Genomic DNA, 19,023 nt, shown 5'->3' with positions numbered 1-19,023 from the left:
GGAGCAACAAGCGATGTATGATTTCACATACAAGCATACTTATCCGAGAGTAATGGTAATGGCTAATGGTTAATACCTCAATGAGGCAATGATCTCGATCGAAAGCTGCAGTCACTCAAGACCTACTGGTCTTTTCTCTATTTCCTTTTCACAATGCTCGAGGATTCTTGGCAATGCTGCTTACACCTTTCCGCAAGACCGGGGAGTTATACCCAGCGGCCGACTTGCCAAGAGCCTCGTGTAACTGTATTCTTACATGTATCGCCTTTGGAAGGGCTTTACGGCGTTGTCATTCGGCATATTTTGCACGGGGCATTTGATTCCCATTTGGCTTTTTGTAGCGTGTTTGTTATCTATTTTTGTGCGCAGAGAACTCGTCAGGACGGGAACTCCAAGGAAGCGGGCGAAACAAAATAGACGGATGGCGAGTTGAGGGAAACAAAACCGACAAGATGGACGGAATAATGGAGTTTGTGGCGAAGTAACTGTATTTTACAATTCTTTACCTGTTATCACTTGTCAGAGCGAGACAAACAGCCAGGAGTTGGAACGGTTTTATTGATAGACTTGTATGGAACATAGACAGGGAATTATTATGAATGGAAAACTACGGTAACTTACGAGTACTTTCAACTTGAACATGCCCCGTTGCTGTGTGCTATTGTGCGTGTTTGTCTGTCAAGCTCGAATGCCCGCCCAATATTGAGAACTCGGAGTTACCAAGCATTGAGAATGAGTAATTCGCCTCCGACTTGAATTGCTGGGAAAAAACTTGGACCCCCAATCTCGATGACACATACCGTTTACTCTTTATCGCCGCTGACTCTCAAAAGGACACATTGATGCATGCAAGCAGAGTATCACCAATGTCACCTCTGAAGTCGTATCCCACTTTGTTGGCTGCAGCAGTATCATGCTGTGTACGGACATTTTGCTCAGAGACATGTGATAGTCTGACATACATACCTACCTACAGAATGGTAAGATTGTTGAAATGTAACTCGAAGCATACATCGCGTAAATCAATCACTTCACCGGTGTGGACCTGGGTTGTAGAGACAAATTCATATCGCTTGCGCCGTCAATCGGCACGTTGATTAATCCTAATCTACCTTTCGCTCTAATTCGCCTCCCTTCATCTGGACTTTTTCCTTCCATATCCCCTTGGCCTGATAGTTGACGTATGTAATACAGGATAGATGACACACAAGAGTGCGTGAAACGATAAACAGACACCGAGTGAATCTATTTGTAGAAATCGAACTTGTTCTCTTCGCCGGTACCCTTGACCTGGCTTGAGTAGGCGTCCTCAAGATCACTCTGAATGATGTTGTAACGGTTCTTACGGACAGCACGGAGACCAGCCTCCTGCATGATCGCAGCGATGACAGCACCGGACAGAGGGTCGTTTCGGACAATGAGGGAGTCGAGATCGACTTCGGGAGCCAGACTCATCTTGCCGGCGATGGTGGAGAAGATGAGACGTCGTTCACGGCGATCTCGCAGAGAGGGGAATTCGATCTTTCGGTCGAGACGTCCAGGTCGGAGAAGAGCAGGGTCAAGAGTATCGGCTCGGTTGGTGGCCATGATGACCTTGACGTTAGCGGTCTGATCGAAACCATCCATCTGGTTGAGAAGTTCGAGGAGAATACGCTGGACTTCTCGATCGGCACCGGTCTGGGCGTCGAATCGCTTGGTGGCAATGGCGTCGATTTCATCGATGAAGATAATGGCGGGAGAGTTCTCGCGAGCCATGCGGAAGACATCACGGACCATTCGGGGACCCTCACCGAGATACTTCTGAACGAACTCAGAACCGACAACACGGATGAAGTTGGCGGTGGTCGAGTTGGCAACGGCCTTGACCAACATAGTCTTGCCGGTACCAGGAGGGCCGTAGAGCAGAACACCTCGAGGGGGGTCGATACCGATCTGCTTGTAGAGGTCAAAGTGTGTCAAGGGGAGCTCGACAGCTTCGCGAATCTCCTGCTTCTGCATGTCCAGACCACCGACATCGGCGTATGTCACATCGGGCTTCTCGTCGGCGCCAAGCATAGCAATGGAGGAGTCGGCCTCGGGGGGAAGAATATCGACAAGGGCGTTGGAGTGTCGATGGAGGGCAACCGAGGAGGAAGCCTTGAGCTTCTCCCGGTCGAGGGTAGAGAGGATTCTGACAACATAGTTGGATCCTGTGCTAGACTGCACGATTCCAGTACTTGGGATGCTGGTTAGCTCGTGTAGGATTGCCGGCTGCAGGTGAGCACATACTTTTGGTCAATAGCCTCCATAAACTGTCCTATAACTAATGGCACGCTCTGAATCCGCTTGATCTCTTCTTGAGCTCGTACAAGCTCACGCTTCAAACTCCTGCAAAGAATCAGTAAACCATAACTTGGTTTTGGACGGGATTGATAAATTACCTTTGCTCATCCTTGATATACTCTTCTTGCAGCTGGATGTACCTATTCGAAAGCTATCAGTTCCCCGCCACTTTTGCGATATCTGAGACTGGAGTATCGTACTCTAGTTGCCTCTGGAGCTTCTTGAGGTTCGCGTAGTCGTCTCCTCCATCGTTTGATACACCCTCGAAGTTATCAATGGTGGGAATGGCTGAGTGTGCGGCCCTCTTGTGAGGTGCCACTTGGTTTGCTGGGTTTTCGACAGCGACGTCACCCATTTTTGCGCTTCTGCTGTGTGGGTAAGATAGGTGAAATGATCGTGAGGATGCGGTGCAGATAGAAATACGCGCCGAGTCTGGGAAGCGACTGTCGTCGGGAGATACAGCGCTTGGTTGTTGTTTGGGTCGTTGAGGGAGTGATGGAGCTGCTTCGAGATGATGCCAGGCGCCAGTAACGACGACGACGACACTGGAAGCTAAGGAGAGCTAGCGCGGCTTGAAATCTTAGTCATCTGGGTTGGAGCTTCATTCACGTGATCAGCCTACGTCAAAAGAGCGAGAGCAGTTGGGGTCCAGGCTCGATAACTTTGATTGGCTCAAGGTTTTCTCTCACAGGCAGGGCGAAGTGGGGTCGCAAGCGTGCAGCAGCTGCAAGGCTTCAAGGCTCCAACGACCCCAGTGCGAGCTTGAATGGATCAGATTGGCCGATTATCGGGGGGATCTGCCTCCACATCAAGACCAAAGACGTGGGGACCCTGAAGGGGACGTTTCTAGCCTGGTACATGAGAGCTACAGTGGATTGAGTGCCTCTGTACTTTTGGCACTTGACCCTTCTGAGGCTGTATAAGCTGCCATGGGGGAATGTCTTATTAGTGGCGTTGAACTGATTCAGTCTAATGTTGAAAGATGGCGGGTTTTGCGGTGAGAATAGACTCATGACCCTGTCGATAAGCCTGCCCCGCGATGTTCGGTGAGCAGCCTGAGAGGAGGTTAGGTGAACCGTGAAATTGTTCATACAGTATTTACAGTATAGAGTATTATTATTGGTAATTGTTAGGGAGGAGCCTCTCGCTTGTTTATACAGTACATGTATCTTTATGGATCGTCTAATGTAAAGTCAAGTACCCGGTTGGATTGTGGCTTATCAGCGTCGGATCACTCGCCTGTTCACGGGATGATGCGGCGGTGATTCACTGGTCGGCGGCCGAGGAGCAAGGTCCTTAAGGTAATCGACAAGTCACCTCACTCACTGACTGTACCTCTTTGACACCACCTTCTACCTTCTGACTTGTTCAACCTCCAACCAACTCGACCTCTTTGTCTTTTTTTGCTCTCTTTCCGATCGCCTTTCTCGCCCAAGCCAACCTCACGTCTCTTTATCACTTTAATCTATCACTTTACTGCTCGGCGTGTCTTTGTTGCGTCATTCTACTGATACTGCTGCCATCTCCTCCCCAAACGCCGTCATCTTTCCTCCCTCTGTAGCCGTTTTCGACTCGGCCAACCGCTCGTCACACACACACACACATACAATACCCCTCCTTTCATCTTGGGTTGCTTGTTTGTCTGTCTAGATACTCTAAGCAACCTCAACATCGCACATACAATGTCGTCCTCTATCGCCATTCCCGCTGGCCCCTCGGCTACCCGCCCATTCCATAAGGGCACCGGCTCTTCTCCAAACAGCCCGTTTGGTACTCCTTCGTCTTCTCCTCCGTCAGCCGGAAAGGACAAGGCCCTGCACAACCGCCGTCCGAGCCTCCTGAGTAAGTGAAGCTGGATCATCCCCCGCCCCAGACGATTGCAGCGACAATGATACGATCGTCTTATCATGCACCGACAGCCGTTTACTGACTTGACTTTGTAGGCTCTTCACTCTCCAAGCAAGAATGCACCGTCATTAACGTCGGCGATCCGGAAGGCACTCCCCGACTGGTAAGTGTCTCGACAATATTATAGTTGGTTTCAGGTGTACTGACTTTCCATAGATCTCCTACCTCTCCTCCAGCCAGGGTTTCGCCTGGAATCCCGGTATGTTTCACTTGTATCATGAATAACCTCTCCACGAGTCACGACTAACGGCTGGTAGAAATCTTTCTCCCATCTTATATCGACTGCGACTATGTTCCCCTCGAGAACCGCCGGGACCCGGTCCACGAGATCATTCTGACCGACGACGAGTCCAAGAACCTGCTACCTCACTGAACCGCCTGACATTATATCGTATACACAGACCAGGCCATGATAGACATTTCCTTCTCACGAGATTCCCGATTCAACGACAGGCCTGCTATTACTCAACTATTGATTTTACGGCGTTACGATTCCCGCGGCTTTTTTTTTCTTTACTTTACCTTGCTTGCCTTTCCTTTCAGTCAGGCAAGACATGACACTTGTTTTAGGCCTGTCGACGCATGGGCATTGTTCGGTGGAGTATGATTTCGGGACAGGGTCCCTGGTCAATCGGCTTGACAGCCTCACTTTTAGCTTTGGCGGAGTAGACAAGACATGGCAAAGCATCCATCACCTCAGCGTCCGGCACATTCGGTATCGATCTTGGGAATTGGATTGGGGAGAACGCCTGGATTCGCGGGCTAAAAGGAAGAGGTTGTTTTCACTTCTTGGGGGTCTTGAGACCAAACTGTTTCATTCTTTTTCCTCACTAATTCTGCGGCTGGACTGTTTTGTTCTTGAGGGATGGTGGCGTTGAGGCACGGTAGGGCGGTGTTTCTTTGTTTGTTTGTAACTCTCCTCAATTCACATGACTTAACTTGATCATCGCTCAAATGACACCTGCGATGTTGATCGCGTCCCCGCTGGCGCCAATCACCGACGACCGATATGAGCTGGGCCCCTACCGAACCCGCCCGGACCGGAATTAACTGTACGGGGCCGGTCGGGGGAACCTTGATGTCATTCAAGGCCAGTCCAAGAAGCAAGTTCCGTCTTGGGTAGACTATTGGTGGTCGACGTCAGATTGACAGAGATCAAGTCTCTCATCATTCTCGCACGGAGTATGTTGGATTGCATAACGCTATGGATCTTTGTCAAAACGGTTTGAGGGCACGACCACGAGTCTATGACCGATTCCCGACAACGATTAACTTTGTTTCCATACCGGCCAGTTCCCGGTGTCTGACTCAACCAAGATCCATCGCCAAGAGCGCCATGGTGCAAACATTACCATCACAGCACTTTCGCATCTTGGGCAGCGATTTTATGTCTCAATCTATAATGAGGCCTGCAATTCCGGGTGGCCTCGTTCTTTAGGGTCCACCTTTTACACCACAGTCGGTGAGATCTCAATAACGATGACTGAGAACACATCTGGATGTCATGATGAGCACGGTTTGCGAGTCTATCAAACACATACGACCATAGCTCGTAGAAAATACGGGATCCCGTCCGCTCTCCCATAGTCAAGTTGCGAAGCGCTGGATTAGTAGTTGGGTCGGTGACGACCAGCGAATCCCCGGTGTTGTATGTTTTTTGTTGTTTTTGATGCTTGTCTGGGACTGATCATTGTCTTTTTGACGGCGGTTAGACCGCTAGATGCAATGCTATAGATTCAACGGCAGAGTAATATGGGCTTGTGACATTTGACCGTAAGGTGTTGTTCAATGGTCTTGCTTCTTGAATAAGGTTGTTTGTGTGCCTGATTCTGATTCCGGTCCGAACCGTTTCACAGAGTCGGCGCCGATGGTGGGGCTCCGGTACCGTTTTCCCGGTCCATCGGCCGGGGCTCCCAAAAGAGGCCGTGGATTTCCCCTGAGCGTCTAGTGAGACATACTCCCTTGCAAATACACGGACTCCCTGTAATGCAAACTCAAATATGATGAATGATCAAATCTCAGCTTTAGGATGGTCGCTTTGACTGTCGAGGCGTCAAGATATCGGCGATACCTTTCCAATGCCTTCCCAGATCCTGAGCTGGACGGCGCTCGTATTAAGAACTTCCACGGGGCCATACATGTTAGTCCGTACCTCGTGTTTCTCGACACTGTCTGCAATCTTTTCACCACCCTCTTCAAGTACCGTACACTCCCTCGTCTGCATTAACTCACTGTAGTATGATTCCAAAAAAGCGTCATCCTCCACATCGACATCTTTCTCCCTCCCTCGCCTCTCCTGATCCTCACGATAGAACGGGTTGGCAGCGAACTCACTGGCGACCTTCCATAGGTGCCAGCTCGGCTCTGGGTCAAGGCTCTTGTAGACATTCTCGTAATCGCAGACAATCGCTGCCGCCGCGCACTGCCTCTTCATCTCAGGCACCTTCATGGCAAGAAGACCAAGCATATCTGGCTGCGGTTGTAGGGGCCACCAGATGATGTAGGGCTTCGGGACTCCTGGTGGCCAGCCTTCTTCAAATGCGGAAGCGTCGTTGAGCATGATTCGACGTGCCATTATGGCTCGCTGAACATCCCACACGTATGGGGAAGACCTAGCATAGATGGTGTCGTTCTTGATCTGGTCCGCCCACCAGCGAGCATACATAGTGTGATGTAAGATACCACGGATGACGCAATCTTGGTCTAGTTGCGTTAATGTCCTCCCAGAGTTGGCGAGCTGGGCATAGCGTTCAATGTTGCCGTCGTGGGCGGCCATCTGTGTCAACAAAGTCTTTTTCACTGTCGGCAGATCGCGAGGCAGAGGGTTATAGAGCAGCTTCGCCTCGTCGTCGGCCAGGGTACCATGCCTTTCATCTACTTCCTGGTCCTCTAGGCCAAGATGCATGTCCTCTTCGATGCATGGAAGGAGATCGTCGGTGAAGTGGCGTGTAATGCCTTGTCGAGCTGTCAAGCGCCATCGCACTTCGGTATTACCGTTCAGATACGCCGGGCATACATAGTCCATCAGTTTAACGGTGCGTTTGCAGTCGTCCATGATGGCATAGCGATACTTGAAACTCATGATCTCGTCATAGATGAGTTTCCCGCCATCTGTCTCGCTTTCTCGCGCCTCTTCAGCGATGGACACCTCAGGCAGGAGATCAAGCTCCTGGTAGAGGGCGTGGTAACCTGCTGCAGCACACGCACGGCCAACCTGATAGCGCATGTCGGGGAATCTAGAGGCTAGTGAGCGGTAGGTGTCCTCGGTGGCCATGTCGGGATGCCATATACAGTATGGCTGCTCCTCTGCTGTCATCCGCTCCGGTATGTCGTTGCTCATGATGCGGCGAGCGTTGCGGGCTCGAGCGACCAGAGGCATTGAAGAGCTGAGGCGTTTGACGGGTTCACTCATGGCCAAGTGGTAGTGCAGACGAACGCCTCGGATAAGGGCTGCGCGACTATCACGGTCTTCAAGGAGCCTCGGCACTCCATCGCCACGTATGGCCTTTTCCTGATCCTGTCGAAGTTCTAGGCGGGCCACCATTTTTATTTATATACATTTGCTGAAGAGCAGATGATGAGGCAAAACTTCAGGATTTGGGTCGCTGGTTCGTCAACTGAAGGAATGACATGCGGAGGGATAAATATTCTTGCCAAGGACGACAAGAATATATATCCCTGTCTTCTTCTTCACAGCCCTCAGCTCCATCGATCCACAATAGTTCCAGATATGACCTGGCCTCAGAGAGCAAGAAAACATCAGATCTTGATACGGGCTTCCAAAATAAAACTACAGGAGCCTCTAAGCTTAGGCTAGATTTACCTAAATAATTTATCGCTTAGGGTCAAGGTCCTGAGTCCCCGTTCCCCCTAGCCTGGTAGCTGTGATTCGAGCCACAAGACGTATGACGAGACAAGACATGTAAGTAAATGTACTAATAGGCTTTCAATGTAGCTTATGATAGGTTCCAGTTGAACATGAACTCCTTTGAGCACTGCTGCCACGATCCGTGCGTCAGGGGGGGAGATGTTGATGCTGATGCACATGAGCGTTGTGTTGTATGAGCAGTGGAATAGGTGTGTGGTACTACAAGCTCAAGGCCGACCTATGGTAACATCCAATCCCCGTATCAAGGAGTCTTCACCTCGTCAACATCTTTGTGTTCTTGTAACAAACTCAATTGAACCCAACTGGGGCAGCCACCCACGTCCCAAGCATCGACCCGAAGCTCATAAGTCACGAGGTTCTCATGAGAAGTTGGCATTTTCCGGAGAACAGCTGAAAACACAGTCTCTGGAACTCTGGAAGATCGTTTTACAGCACGGTCTGTATGTGCAACAAAGGATTTCTTGTACTGCGCACAGGCCCGGAAGAGAGCATTCTTGCGAGACTCATCGATGTCGCTGTTTGACTGCGAAAGCTCTCGGATAGTGCATGAAGCATCGTCGGCTGATATCATGATGTCAATCCGAAATAGTGAGAATTGAGAGCCATGTGAGCAGGTGACCCAGAGAGCCTTGAATGGGGACTCATGTATTGGAGTTTGTCGCTTCATCCAGTCATCACTTGGATAAGACAAGACAATTTCGAGCGAGCGTGTAGTTGTTGACGAGACTTGTGTCAAGATCTGCAATTGCTTTGACGAAAGCATTGAAGACGGTGGTTTCATACCAAAGTTATTTGAGCCTGTGGAATAGCCACTGGGTCGAATGAAGAGTTCCATAGGTCTAAAGTACGGGAGCAGTGTCTTGGGCACGCCGACAAGTGAAGACGATTTAACTCTGCAATAAACCCGCCTTCGCGCCGACTCATAGTCACGTTCTATGAGGACGCATACAAGACTGTCCTCTGTCTCGTATGATAGCCATGCAATGCGAGCCAGGTCGAGATCTGTCGGGAACAGAACATGCAGATTGATACGTAAACCGCGACTTGTGAACTCGAGAGGATTCGAGAGTACCGACTGCATTGCAACGATGCTACGTTGACCGCGAAACATGCGACCGTAATCCTTCTCGTGCAGGACTCGATATTCGATGCTCTGTTTCTCCAAATCAAGCTCGGGTTCAGAAGGGGGAGGAAATGCATGGCCATGGTCGATCATCTTCTGGTCCTGCGTGTCCTTTGAAGCTTGAGCATGTAGAGAACTCTTGGAGAATTGCGAGGGTGACCAAGCCAGAAACCCAGTAGAAGAGGTTTCGGAATCGGCAATTTGGTTATCTTGCTGGAGAGTCCATGCAAACATGCTATAGTCTTCTTCTTGTCGGAGAATCTGCTCCTGAAGTCGGATAAACGACTTGGCTCCTTCGCCATAGAGAAGGGGCATGTTGACATCGAATAGACCCAGCAAGCAGTAGGCCATATCTTCCTCTCTGGTTGTGGTTCGAGCCGATGCCCACGACATTCGCTCAGCGACATTGTATGATGAAGGATGCGAACCACGTAATACAGTGATTGGGATGCCAGTGGCACTTTCTATACTTGAAGCGAGACTCTTTTTTGTGCCGATCACGGTCCATTCTTTAGAACAGAGCTCGACGACTTGAGGCGCAATCAGTTCCTGAAGTGTCCAACCTCTTGTGAACCACCTGCTTCTGCCGAACTCTGTGATATGAAAGATGCTGGTGCTGGTACAAGCTTCTGTGGTGACATCCTGTAAATAAGCATAACAGACGGTCGCTTTCTGGTACCACTTGTACATGGAATTAATCGCCTCGGATAGCTCAGCGCTGCTGGACTTGTCGATACAGCAAGTGTCAATCCACACCCATTCGAAGCCATCTTCAGCTGCCTTACTGCAACAACCAACGAGTTTAGAATAGCCTTCTTTTGATTGAGCGGTCAGGGCGCCAATATCACTGTAGAGAACTTCATCTTCGGACCATGTGTGACTGAGAATTGCGTAGGGAGGGACTTGTCCGATGAATTCTTTCAGCTGAAGAGTTGAGACATTTAATAGACGCATTGTAATAATTGAGAGAGTAATGCGTTGATTGTTCGGAAACTTGAGCTGTTTGAGAGTTTAGAACGGTATAATCACGTCGGCAGACAAGTAGGAGACTGTTCCGTGTAATTGTTCCATCAATTGTCGTTGCTTAATTGAGCTGTGCCGAGACATGGCTGAGGAGTAGCTCGACGACGGCCGCGACAGACCCAACGACAATTGGTCAATTTTGGGTCAGGCTGCGATACTGCTTATTTAGATCGATATGGATCACACGAGGTTATCACTATGGAACAATAGAAGGCAAAGTGTGTAGCTCAGATGAACTGTATAGTATTAAGGTCTATGCACCTCTATCAAGAGATCTATGTGCAAGTTGTAGAAATGAATTATATACCTAACGCTTCCATCCTTAGTTCATCATGTGTGAAATTAATCATTAAAGACCAATGCTTTTCCCTTGTCGTCCAAACTCATTACGAGATATAACCATGACATGTAGAGCAGAGGTTCTGAGTTGCTTAGAAGAGAGCAATGGCACCGAGGACGGCGAGAAGGCCGGCGGGGGCAATGCGGCCGGCAGCAGCGGTGACGACGGCAGGGTTGGTACCCTCGGGGACGGGGTAGGTAGCGGTGCCAGTAGGGACGGGGACGGGAGCAGCGGTGGTAGGCTTGCCGGGGACAGCGGGAGCAGTGTAGCCGGGCTTACCGGGCTTGCCGGGGGTGGGCTGAGGGTAAGGGTGCTCGGAAGCAGGGTGGGTGGTGGTGAAGTGGCAGTCGGTGACGGTGACGGTGCCGGGAGCGGTGACAGTGACGGTCTTGTTGCCGTAGGTCAGAGTGGTGGGCTCAGGGCAGTAGGTAGTCACGGCGGTGATGACCTCAGTGGTGTAGACGGGGTGAGGGACAACGGGCTTGGTGGGCTTGACGGGGTAGCTGACTGTGCAAGGGCAGTCGGTGATGGTCAAGGTGGTCTCAGAGGTGACGGTGTAGGTCTTGTCACCGTAGGTGAGAGTGGTAGCACCAGGGCAGTAGGTTGTGATGGCGGTGACAACCTCAGTGGTGTAGTGAGTGGTGCCGTTGGAGGGAGGGGCGTAGTAGGGAGAAGCGGTGGCAGCTCCGATGAGGAGGCCAGCAGCAGCAACCTTGATAGCAACCATTTTGAAGGATTTGGGGAGGTTTTCGATTAAGTTCTGACTTGTTAAAACGAGTGAAGTGCAGAAAAGCAAGATTGAGCTTTGAGCGAGAGTGTAACGACTGAAGCGAGTGTAGTTGTTGAGAGGAGGAAGAAGTGAGTGAAAAGGTGGAAGAGAGTGAGGGTATTTATCTCTGAGTTCAACACCAAGACAAAAGCTGAGCTGAACTGAACTAACCGACCAGACTGGGCTGATAGATACGCAAACCCAGGTCCCAGAGACACACACAAACTCAAAAGGCGTCTAGTTTAGCCTGGCCTAACCACATTCTGAAAGTCCATTTAACCTTGTACGGACTGTACACACATCGAGATGGGCCCACGCTCACGGCCTCACGCTAGACGAGGCAATTTTCTACCTCTCTCTACCCTCTTTTTACCGCTCCGAGGCGTAGCTCGTCCAATCATGATATCATTGAAGCCATCTCACTTTCTTACTCATACTGTACCTTGCACTAGCCAGACTCGTTGGGCTGAGGAGGTGCAGTGAGTGCAGTGCAGGGTACAGGGGCCCTTGTCTTGGAATACGAGGTCAGGGGAGGGATTTTATGACAGATTCGGATCTTGTGAGAAACCTCATGATAAGGAAATGTCCGGGGTAGGCAGAAGTGATTGGTCTGGCTGTGGGTTGAGTGTGTGCTGTTGCAATGCAAGGTCTCTTTGTTGTTGTGATGGACAGACAGTTGTCACAGTTGCAGCGACTCTATCTATCGGTAGGGCAAACTCTATACTCATCGGTTGCAACGTTGGCAGTTGTAACAGCACATCACAGCGCATCACAGCTATCAACCGTTGTCTGTTCAGTGGATGATCCGATTTAGAGGGGCCGAGTTAGCCGGGCTTGTTAGCAGTCTTGGGTGAGCTGGGTACCTGCGCTAGTACCCACATAGCACCTAGCTCCGTAGTCCGGGGAACTTTGTTTACTCACTTTTTAGTCACTCAAATCTCCTCTTTTTTCTCCTCCTCCTCCTCTAAGAAAAAAGCCTGTTTTTGTTTTTCCCTCTCTCACGTTTTTCATCTCCAATCACCAACAACGGCCCCTGCAGTCAGCATCAGGCTAATGCGGCGTGCTGCAGCCTCTATCACACACTGACCCAGGTGCCCCAATCACAAGAGGTGGTCATCTTTTAGCGTGCGTTGATTTGTCCCTTTTTGCTGTTCCTTGGTTTTTAGTCTCGAGAGCGGAAAAAAAGTCTTATCTCATCAAGTTTTTTAAGCTTCAACCAATTAAGACACCAAAATAGATGAGCCCCTGTCTAGTAACAACTCGAACCCCCTGCCCCTTGCATTGCATTTTACCAGAGCAAATCATGCCCCCAGACCAGAGTCAGCAAAATCAGTTCATCCGTTGTTGGATGTGCCGTTCGTAAGAGGAAATTGCACACAATGCTTGGCTTGACAGTTTTCGTACGGCACGGCCACGGGCGGCGGTTCCGTTCCCCCTTGCGTCGATGGATCATGGTCTGTCTCTAGATGAATGGCATTGTAAGCTTGTCTTAGACACTCAAGGTAATCTCCTATGCACACTTGGTCAGCTTTAATTAAAAGAGATCGCGCTGTGGCTTGTCGCGGAAGCCGAAGACATCTCAACGCATCCGATCTAATTAAAGCTGACCCGAGACTCTCACCCTCGCCCGCGCCCTCAATCTCTGCAAGGCTGCCATGGGATTTGCACCCCTACATTCCTTATCACAAACATGGTCAAGGACGGAATAGGATCAGATCATCCTGGTTGTAAATCCCCTCGCTCGCTTGCAATCAGCTCCAGTTCACATGCTCAGATGCTCCATCGAAGACGTCAGCCAAAAAGTCAGCATCGCTTGACTCATGCCAAAGTCCCCAAAAATATCCCCCATACGCGAAATTACCATCAAGCCACCCTCATCTTGGCCCGTCAGCCTCTCCTTTGCAGCAATACGTAGTATTTTTCCAAAGATCCAACGTTTCATGGCGGGTTTCATAGCGACATCTCACAAAAGTGGCTGAGACTTGTCTAATAGATACTAATAATTGGCTGAAACAACGGGTGAGGAAGACATGGACTCCCTACAGAGTAGACTCCCTCCTATTGTCTGGTTTGCCACTTGTTCCAGCCTCAAATCACCTGTCTCACTCGACTTCTGGTCTATTGGGTTGTCCAGTCAATAGGGAAGCGGGTGGCGCCGTCAAAGGTAGAGACCATTGTTTGGTCTAGTCTAGGCCGTGTCCTGCTAATCTGAGCACTTTGCACGGGCTGTTCGAGACTGAGATGATGATTCATTGCTTCTTTCCATGATATTGGATGAAATATGAATATTGATGCAAATGCACAAATCATAAGTGACACATCCTACTTCATTTTTTGACACAATGTATCTGAGGTCTCTCTTATCAATACACTTTGAACTGCTTCGTGAGCTACTGACCGTTTCGATGCAAAGGAATGCGGTTATCTAGCCGCAGCCGCCCTTGAAGGAGGTTTGTCTAAAAACATGCTTAAACGGCTGACTAGAAGACGCTACTCGCCGTCCAAGAAGTTCATCGGAATGATCATCGTGACCAGCATAAAGCTACATTGCTCTAGCTCTTCACAGGAAGGCTGTCTTGTCATGTGATGCATTTATGCTTTTGTAGTCTATCCCTTGTAACACCTACATTCTTGTAGGGTAGGTAGTCTCATCATATCTGTGGGCTACTATTGCAGTATTACTCACAATGATTCCTATCTCGAGGCAGTCTGGGAGTATCCCGTGGCCTGCAATTGAATGTTCGCCCATCCAATTGTAGTCAGGCCATATTTGACTCCATACAAACTCATTCCAACCATGGACCGCGTGGATCTGTGAACTCTATCAAACTCAAAGTATAGACATGCTATGCCTGGTAGCTAGAGCATTTGCCCCAATCACATTTAACACAGAATGAAGAAGCCAAGCATTCTGACTATCAGCTGGACCTACAAACCTGATAGCAGTATTAGAAATTACGCAGCTTCTAAGCTGATATAGTTATTGTAGCTACAGCCATGGTGAGATGCATATCTGCAGGGCACCATTATCTACGTGAGCTTGAGCTGATAGGTTCTAAAGCAAGGTCCCGTTTGCCTCTGAGTACCTATTACTCTGTACCTACCTTATGTAAGGTATGGTAGAAATCACCTGGGATAGAACCTAACACTGGCTGACACGGCAGGAAGCCTTCAACAGAGTTTCACAAGGCGCCTTCTGCCTAAACCACAAACTTGGAAGTTAAAATTCATAGACTCTAGATAAAATGTTTTGCCAGCCTCTGTACCCACAGAGATTCTTCCTCTTTCATCCTTCTTTTAACTGTTGAGGGGAATCGTCAACCACCGCTCATCCACGATGCCTTCTTCCAAGAAGAAGCTCTCGTTCTCGCTCACGCGACTAAAGGTCAAAAAGATATTCCGGTCCATCAAGAGTCCATTCCGAAAGGACGAACGCGTCAGAGACGAACCTGCTACAACTCCTGTGGTAAACCAAAATGTTCGAGATGTTGTTCGTGAGGACTCTGAGGAGCTAGATGTCGACAAAAAGACAGCCATTCACCGTCGAGAACAAACGCCACCCGCCAGCAGTGATGATAACTCTTGCACATTGCTGTCTGACAAAGAGTCTGATAGCTCTTCCGGGTCCGAGATTTATTTCGATGCCCAAGAAACCATTCTTGACTCTAGCAATCAGGAGGAGACTGCGGTTCATGATGATGAAACCGAACCCGTGAGCAGCATAATCGCTCAACACCATCAAGCCAACATCCCTGGCAGAGAAGAGGAAAAAGACGTACATTGCACTATCATCCACGGTATTTCCCCCATGCTAATTGCCTGCAGATGACCAAAAACGACACGGGGCTCGACCAACAGCAGCAGCAGGACGCTCACCTGACTCTGCAAAAGCTCGCCCCAGAATTGATAATCGAGATCATGCTTCTTCTTCCACACAGCAGCCTTTATCTTCTCCAACAGACATGTCAAAAGTTTCGCCAGCTCTCAAAGCGAGACACTTTCAAGACATTCAACCTCGAGTTTCGAGACGGACCTGAGAGCTATTGTATCAGCGAGAATGGCTACCAACAACGAAAGGTCATTCGAGACATCCTTGCTCGCAGCACTCTCTGTCAAGAATGTAACGCCCACCGCGATTCGGGCAAGTTGCTAGAAGTGATGCACAAGCTCTACGAGCTGCAACACTGTCACGGATGTAAAGCCAGTCATCCTGCGCTGTTCTTCTCTCCCGAGGAGAAAGGGAAACAATACACGCAGTGCTTGGGTCGAATCGGAACTTTTCCGCTCTGCTCGCATGAGTCTTTTGCAGGCCCCGATATGGTCACTCTTTCCAATGCCGGTGGAAAGGAAAGATCGATAGCGTGCGAGGATTCGAGCCATAAAATATCCCCTGACTCCTTCTACGAGACAAAATACGCGCCCAGAGGTTTCCTCGACATCGGGTTAGCTTTGGATAGTGGGCCAATGAAGCACTACTTGTATTTCATACTCGAAACAACTATTCACCTCGTCGTTCTTGATGGATGCTCAGACATATGTACGGAAGAAGCTATTCGGCAGCTAAAAAATGGTCAATACACCGTGGGCGACGCAAAAGCTCTATGCAAGCATTTCTCTAGCGAGATCCTCGAAGAGTGTGTGGCCTCCGATCCATCCAAGTGTTCATGCTTCCCACGATCAGAGACAGGACTTCAAAAACGCACGCTCGTTTGCAATGTTCCCAACGCAATCTGCCAGATTTGCGGCGCAGAGTATCATCTAAGTCTGAGGCAAGACAGAACCATAAGATCGGCGGAAACAAAGCCTCGCGGAAAAACAATCATAGACCTGGAGATCAAAAGACATATTCGCCTGAGAACCTTCCTCCACCCCTTGTGGCTTTTCAATCTCAACTACAACCAGGATAAGGATTGCGACTCACGGCTCAAACGAAACCCTCTACTGGACGAAGAAATGAAACACATGCTCTGGTGCGACAATTCTTGTTGCGCGACAGGGTCTGGCCGCCGATGGGAGAAAATGGCACTGCTGTATTTGAACGATGCTTTCAACATGGGGGCACTGCAAGATGGTAACTACGGCGATGACGCTCGGGCTAGAGATACGGCTTGGCTGTCGCTTGAGTACGATGTATTTAACGGCTTGACAGCCTGATCGACATCTAAATCTCGAAGGCATTGAAATGAGAAGAGAAAGAAATGAAGAAAGAGAGAAGGAAAAAAACACCGAAGAGAAAAAGGAACACACACAAGCCCCCAGCACTATCGTCGAAGAAAGGAAGAAAGACCCCCTTGGAATCCAACACACACAGAGAACACCATACACGATATCCCGATTTGATACACCTTATGCCCTTCCTGTGCTTGAGCACCTAGACACTTGTGACAGCCATAGACTGAAATCTGGCTGACTATTGTTACAATGAGGATGGCGATGGCTAGGATACCCCCAAAAAGCTTCAGACAGATAGCTAGTTGAAGATAGAATGAGAAATCTAAGCAACAAAAGTTGGTGCATGATCCAGTCACATGTGGGAAGAGAAGAGTTTACTTTGCCGGTTTGCTAGATATTGAAAGTTACGTAGGCTTCACAAGGTTTGTTTGATATGCAAAAACCTACAATTACTTTTTCAGTCTGATTTCATTAACGGGAGGAAATATGGCTCAGGAGAGTTCCTCGCTTTTTCTTTGTGTCGGGGACAAATCTAAACTCCGACCCATATCATGAGCTGTATGTACGCCGTAGGGCGCGGTCAACCTCGTGAGATAATAGTCTCCCCGCATCATCCAAGCTTTGATTTCTAATACACCCAAAAAATCAGAATCTCACCAAGTGAGCGAACAGTAACCTCGTTCCAGTCACAAAAACAGTCATGGCCCCTCAGATCGAAGCTGTTTCTACCAAATCTGCTCCGGCTCCGCTGCCGCAGTTCTCACAGGCTGTTAAGCACAATGGCATGGTGTACTGCTCCGGAAACGTCGGAGCCATTCCTGGGACGAACTTTGAACTGGTAGAGGGAACAGTTAAAGATAGAGCGGTAGGTCTCTGGACAGTCAGATCTTGCAATGTGTGATGGCTGACTATACGACTACAGCGACAAGCTATCAAGAACTTGGAAGCTATCCTCAAAGAGTCTGGTAGTAGCCTGAGGAATATCGTCAAGATGAATATCTACATCACAAACATGCAAAACTTTGCTCTTGTGAACGAAGCATACGATGAGTTCTTCACTTGGGAACCCAAGCCGGTATGTCAAGTTCCAAGGATAATTCAACCCGACCACTAATGTCTTCCAGGCTAGAACTTGTGTAGCGGTCTTTCAGCTGCCCTTGGGAACCGATGTTGAGATTGAGTGCACTGCAGCCCTCGACTAGAAGAAACTTAGATTTATAGGAACGAAACTCTAGATAAATGCACTAGAATCAAACATTTTCTCTACTGTTGCCTGATGTGATCACCTCCAACCTTTTCAACAACTCAACGTCCCACATAGATGCTCTTGCCCTTGCCTTGCATCACTTCATCCACGTAGTCCACGTACTTGATCGGCTCAAAGTCAGGATAAAGGTCCTTGGAGCTAAGATAGCCAAGATACTCGGCTGGCCCGGGAAGATTGTCCTGACGGAACCACTCGCAGTAGAGATACTGAGGACCAGCGAGTCCAAAGATGAAGGGAAGACTCTTGTCACTCGCATCGTACTTGACCTGGGCGTCTGCGATGGTTGCTTCGATATCCTTGGCAGGCATCTACTCATGTTAATCATCACATTTCAAATCTGCGAATGGAAGAAAGACTTACCAAGTTGCGTGGAATCTTCTCGCCGCTGACCTTCTCCAAGTGAGTGTGAATCTCCTCCTGAGTCCAGACTTCGTTGTAAGCAAAGACATATTTGTTCAGGGTTCGCTCATCAGTAATGATCTTGGCAACGTAATGTCCAATGTCTCTCAGGTCCGTCAAGCTTGTGGCATGTGAGCCATCCTCAGCGACGACAGCGGCTGGGAATTTGAGGGCATAGTCAATCTTTCCAGAAGGGAGGGATGGGAGAGAGACTTGATACCACATGCCAACATCAACTACAGTGTAGGGAAGATAGATTTTCTTGACGTGGTTGATGATAGTCTCTTTCTGCAAACTCGTTAGTAAGATTGACTATAAGCTTGCTCTGCCACTTACAAGCTCCCTAAGAAGCATAACACCCTCAGGAGGACAGGGCGGGCCAAAAGCACTCGGGAGGAATCGTTTGATTCCAGCCTCTTTGGAAGCATTTGCCAAAGCAATTTCAGGACCAGTAGTGAAAGGCACAAGACAGCTGATGACTACATCTTGACCAGTGAGGGCCTTGACGAGTTCGTCGTGGTTGTTTTCAAGGTTGATTGGGACAACGGAAACGCCCTTGTTCTTGATCTGTTGGATCTCGGGTTTGTTGATGGAAGCAGGTCGCACAATTGCGGTCAATTTCTGTAAAGATGAGTATAAGATCTTGATGATTGTGGTTTGCAACTTACAAACTCGCTTGGAGAAGGCGAGAGAGCATCGATGATGGACAAACCGGCCTCGCCATTTGCGCCGACAATTGTAACGTTCAGACTCATGATGGATATGTATGATAGAGATAGAGTAATTGTATTGATTGTTGTGATTGAAGTAA

The 19,023-nt window shown here is 49.1% G+C and overlaps 8 protein-coding genes across 8 annotated transcripts; 3 read left to right on the top strand and 5 right to left on the bottom strand.

Moving 5' to 3' along the window:
* Positions 1-1,245: 1,245 nt before the first annotated feature.
* FTJAE_10563 (26S protease regulatory subunit 6B) lies at positions 1,246-2,677 on the bottom strand (the record flags this gene model as incomplete). Its single annotated transcript, XM_037343418.1, has 4 exons — positions 1,246-2,224; positions 2,269-2,367; positions 2,421-2,462; positions 2,523-2,677. The coding sequence occupies 4 exons, from the start codon at positions 2,675-2,677 to the stop codon at positions 1,246-1,248; spliced, it is 1,275 nt and encodes a 424-aa protein (XP_037202407.1).
* A 1,327-nt stretch (positions 2,678-4,004) lies between these two features.
* Positions 4,005-4,603, top strand: FTJAE_10562 (uncharacterized protein; the record flags this gene model as incomplete). Its single annotated transcript, XM_037343417.1, has 4 exons — positions 4,005-4,164; positions 4,266-4,333; positions 4,387-4,429; positions 4,488-4,603. The coding sequence occupies 4 exons, from the start codon at positions 4,005-4,007 to the stop codon at positions 4,601-4,603; spliced, it is 387 nt and encodes a 128-aa protein (XP_037202406.1).
* A 1,680-nt stretch (positions 4,604-6,283) lies between these two features.
* On the bottom strand, positions 6,284-7,774 carry FTJAE_10561 (uncharacterized protein; the record flags this gene model as incomplete). The annotated part of the gene is made up of 1 exon (XM_037343416.1): positions 6,284-7,774. One exon carries the CDS (start codon positions 7,772-7,774, stop codon positions 6,284-6,286), a length of 1,491 nt encoding a protein of 496 aa, XP_037202405.1.
* A 586-nt stretch (positions 7,775-8,360) lies between these two features.
* On the bottom strand, positions 8,361-10,196 carry FTJAE_10560 (beta transducin; the record flags this gene model as incomplete). Its single annotated transcript, XM_037343415.1, has 1 exon — positions 8,361-10,196. One exon carries the CDS (start codon positions 10,194-10,196, stop codon positions 8,361-8,363), a length of 1,836 nt encoding a protein of 611 aa, XP_037202404.1.
* A 500-nt stretch (positions 10,197-10,696) lies between these two features.
* FTJAE_10559 (putative SED1-abundant cell surface glycoprotein) lies at positions 10,697-11,332 on the bottom strand (the record flags this gene model as incomplete). The annotated part of the gene is made up of 1 exon (XM_037343413.1): positions 10,697-11,332. One exon carries the CDS (start codon positions 11,330-11,332, stop codon positions 10,697-10,699), a length of 636 nt encoding a protein of 211 aa, XP_037202403.1.
* Positions 11,333-14,711: 3,379 nt separating this feature from the next.
* On the top strand, positions 14,712-16,528 carry FTJAE_10558 (uncharacterized protein; the record flags this gene model as incomplete). Its single annotated transcript, XM_037343412.1, has 2 exons — positions 14,712-15,149; positions 15,200-16,528. 2 exons carry the CDS (start codon positions 14,712-14,714, stop codon positions 16,526-16,528), a joined length of 1,767 nt encoding a protein of 588 aa, XP_037202402.1.
* A 718-nt stretch (positions 16,529-17,246) lies between these two features.
* FTJAE_10557 (endoribonuclease L-PSP) lies at positions 17,247-17,748 on the top strand (the record flags this gene model as incomplete). The annotated part of the gene is made up of 3 exons (XM_037343411.1): positions 17,247-17,411; positions 17,469-17,621; positions 17,671-17,748. 3 exons carry the CDS (start codon positions 17,247-17,249, stop codon positions 17,746-17,748), a joined length of 396 nt encoding a protein of 131 aa, XP_037202401.1.
* Positions 17,749-17,851: 103 nt separating this feature from the next.
* FTJAE_10556 (isoflavone reductase P3) lies at positions 17,852-18,967 on the bottom strand (the record flags this gene model as incomplete). Its single annotated transcript, XM_037343410.1, has 4 exons — positions 17,852-18,121; positions 18,174-18,500; positions 18,549-18,833; positions 18,881-18,967. The coding sequence occupies 4 exons, from the start codon at positions 18,965-18,967 to the stop codon at positions 17,852-17,854; spliced, it is 969 nt and encodes a 322-aa protein (XP_037202400.1).
* Between the last annotated feature and the right edge of the window lie 56 nt (positions 18,968-19,023).

Source organism: Fusarium tjaetaba, assembly GCF_013396195.1.
Source record: "Fusarium tjaetaba strain NRRL 66243 chromosome Unknown NRRL66243_c0000246, whole genome shotgun sequence".
Lineage (NCBI taxonomy): Eukaryota > Fungi > Ascomycota > Sordariomycetes > Hypocreales > Nectriaceae > Fusarium > Fusarium tjaetaba.
Note: the sequence above shows the minus strand (reverse complement) of the source record. Positions and strands in the feature narration are given on the sequence as shown.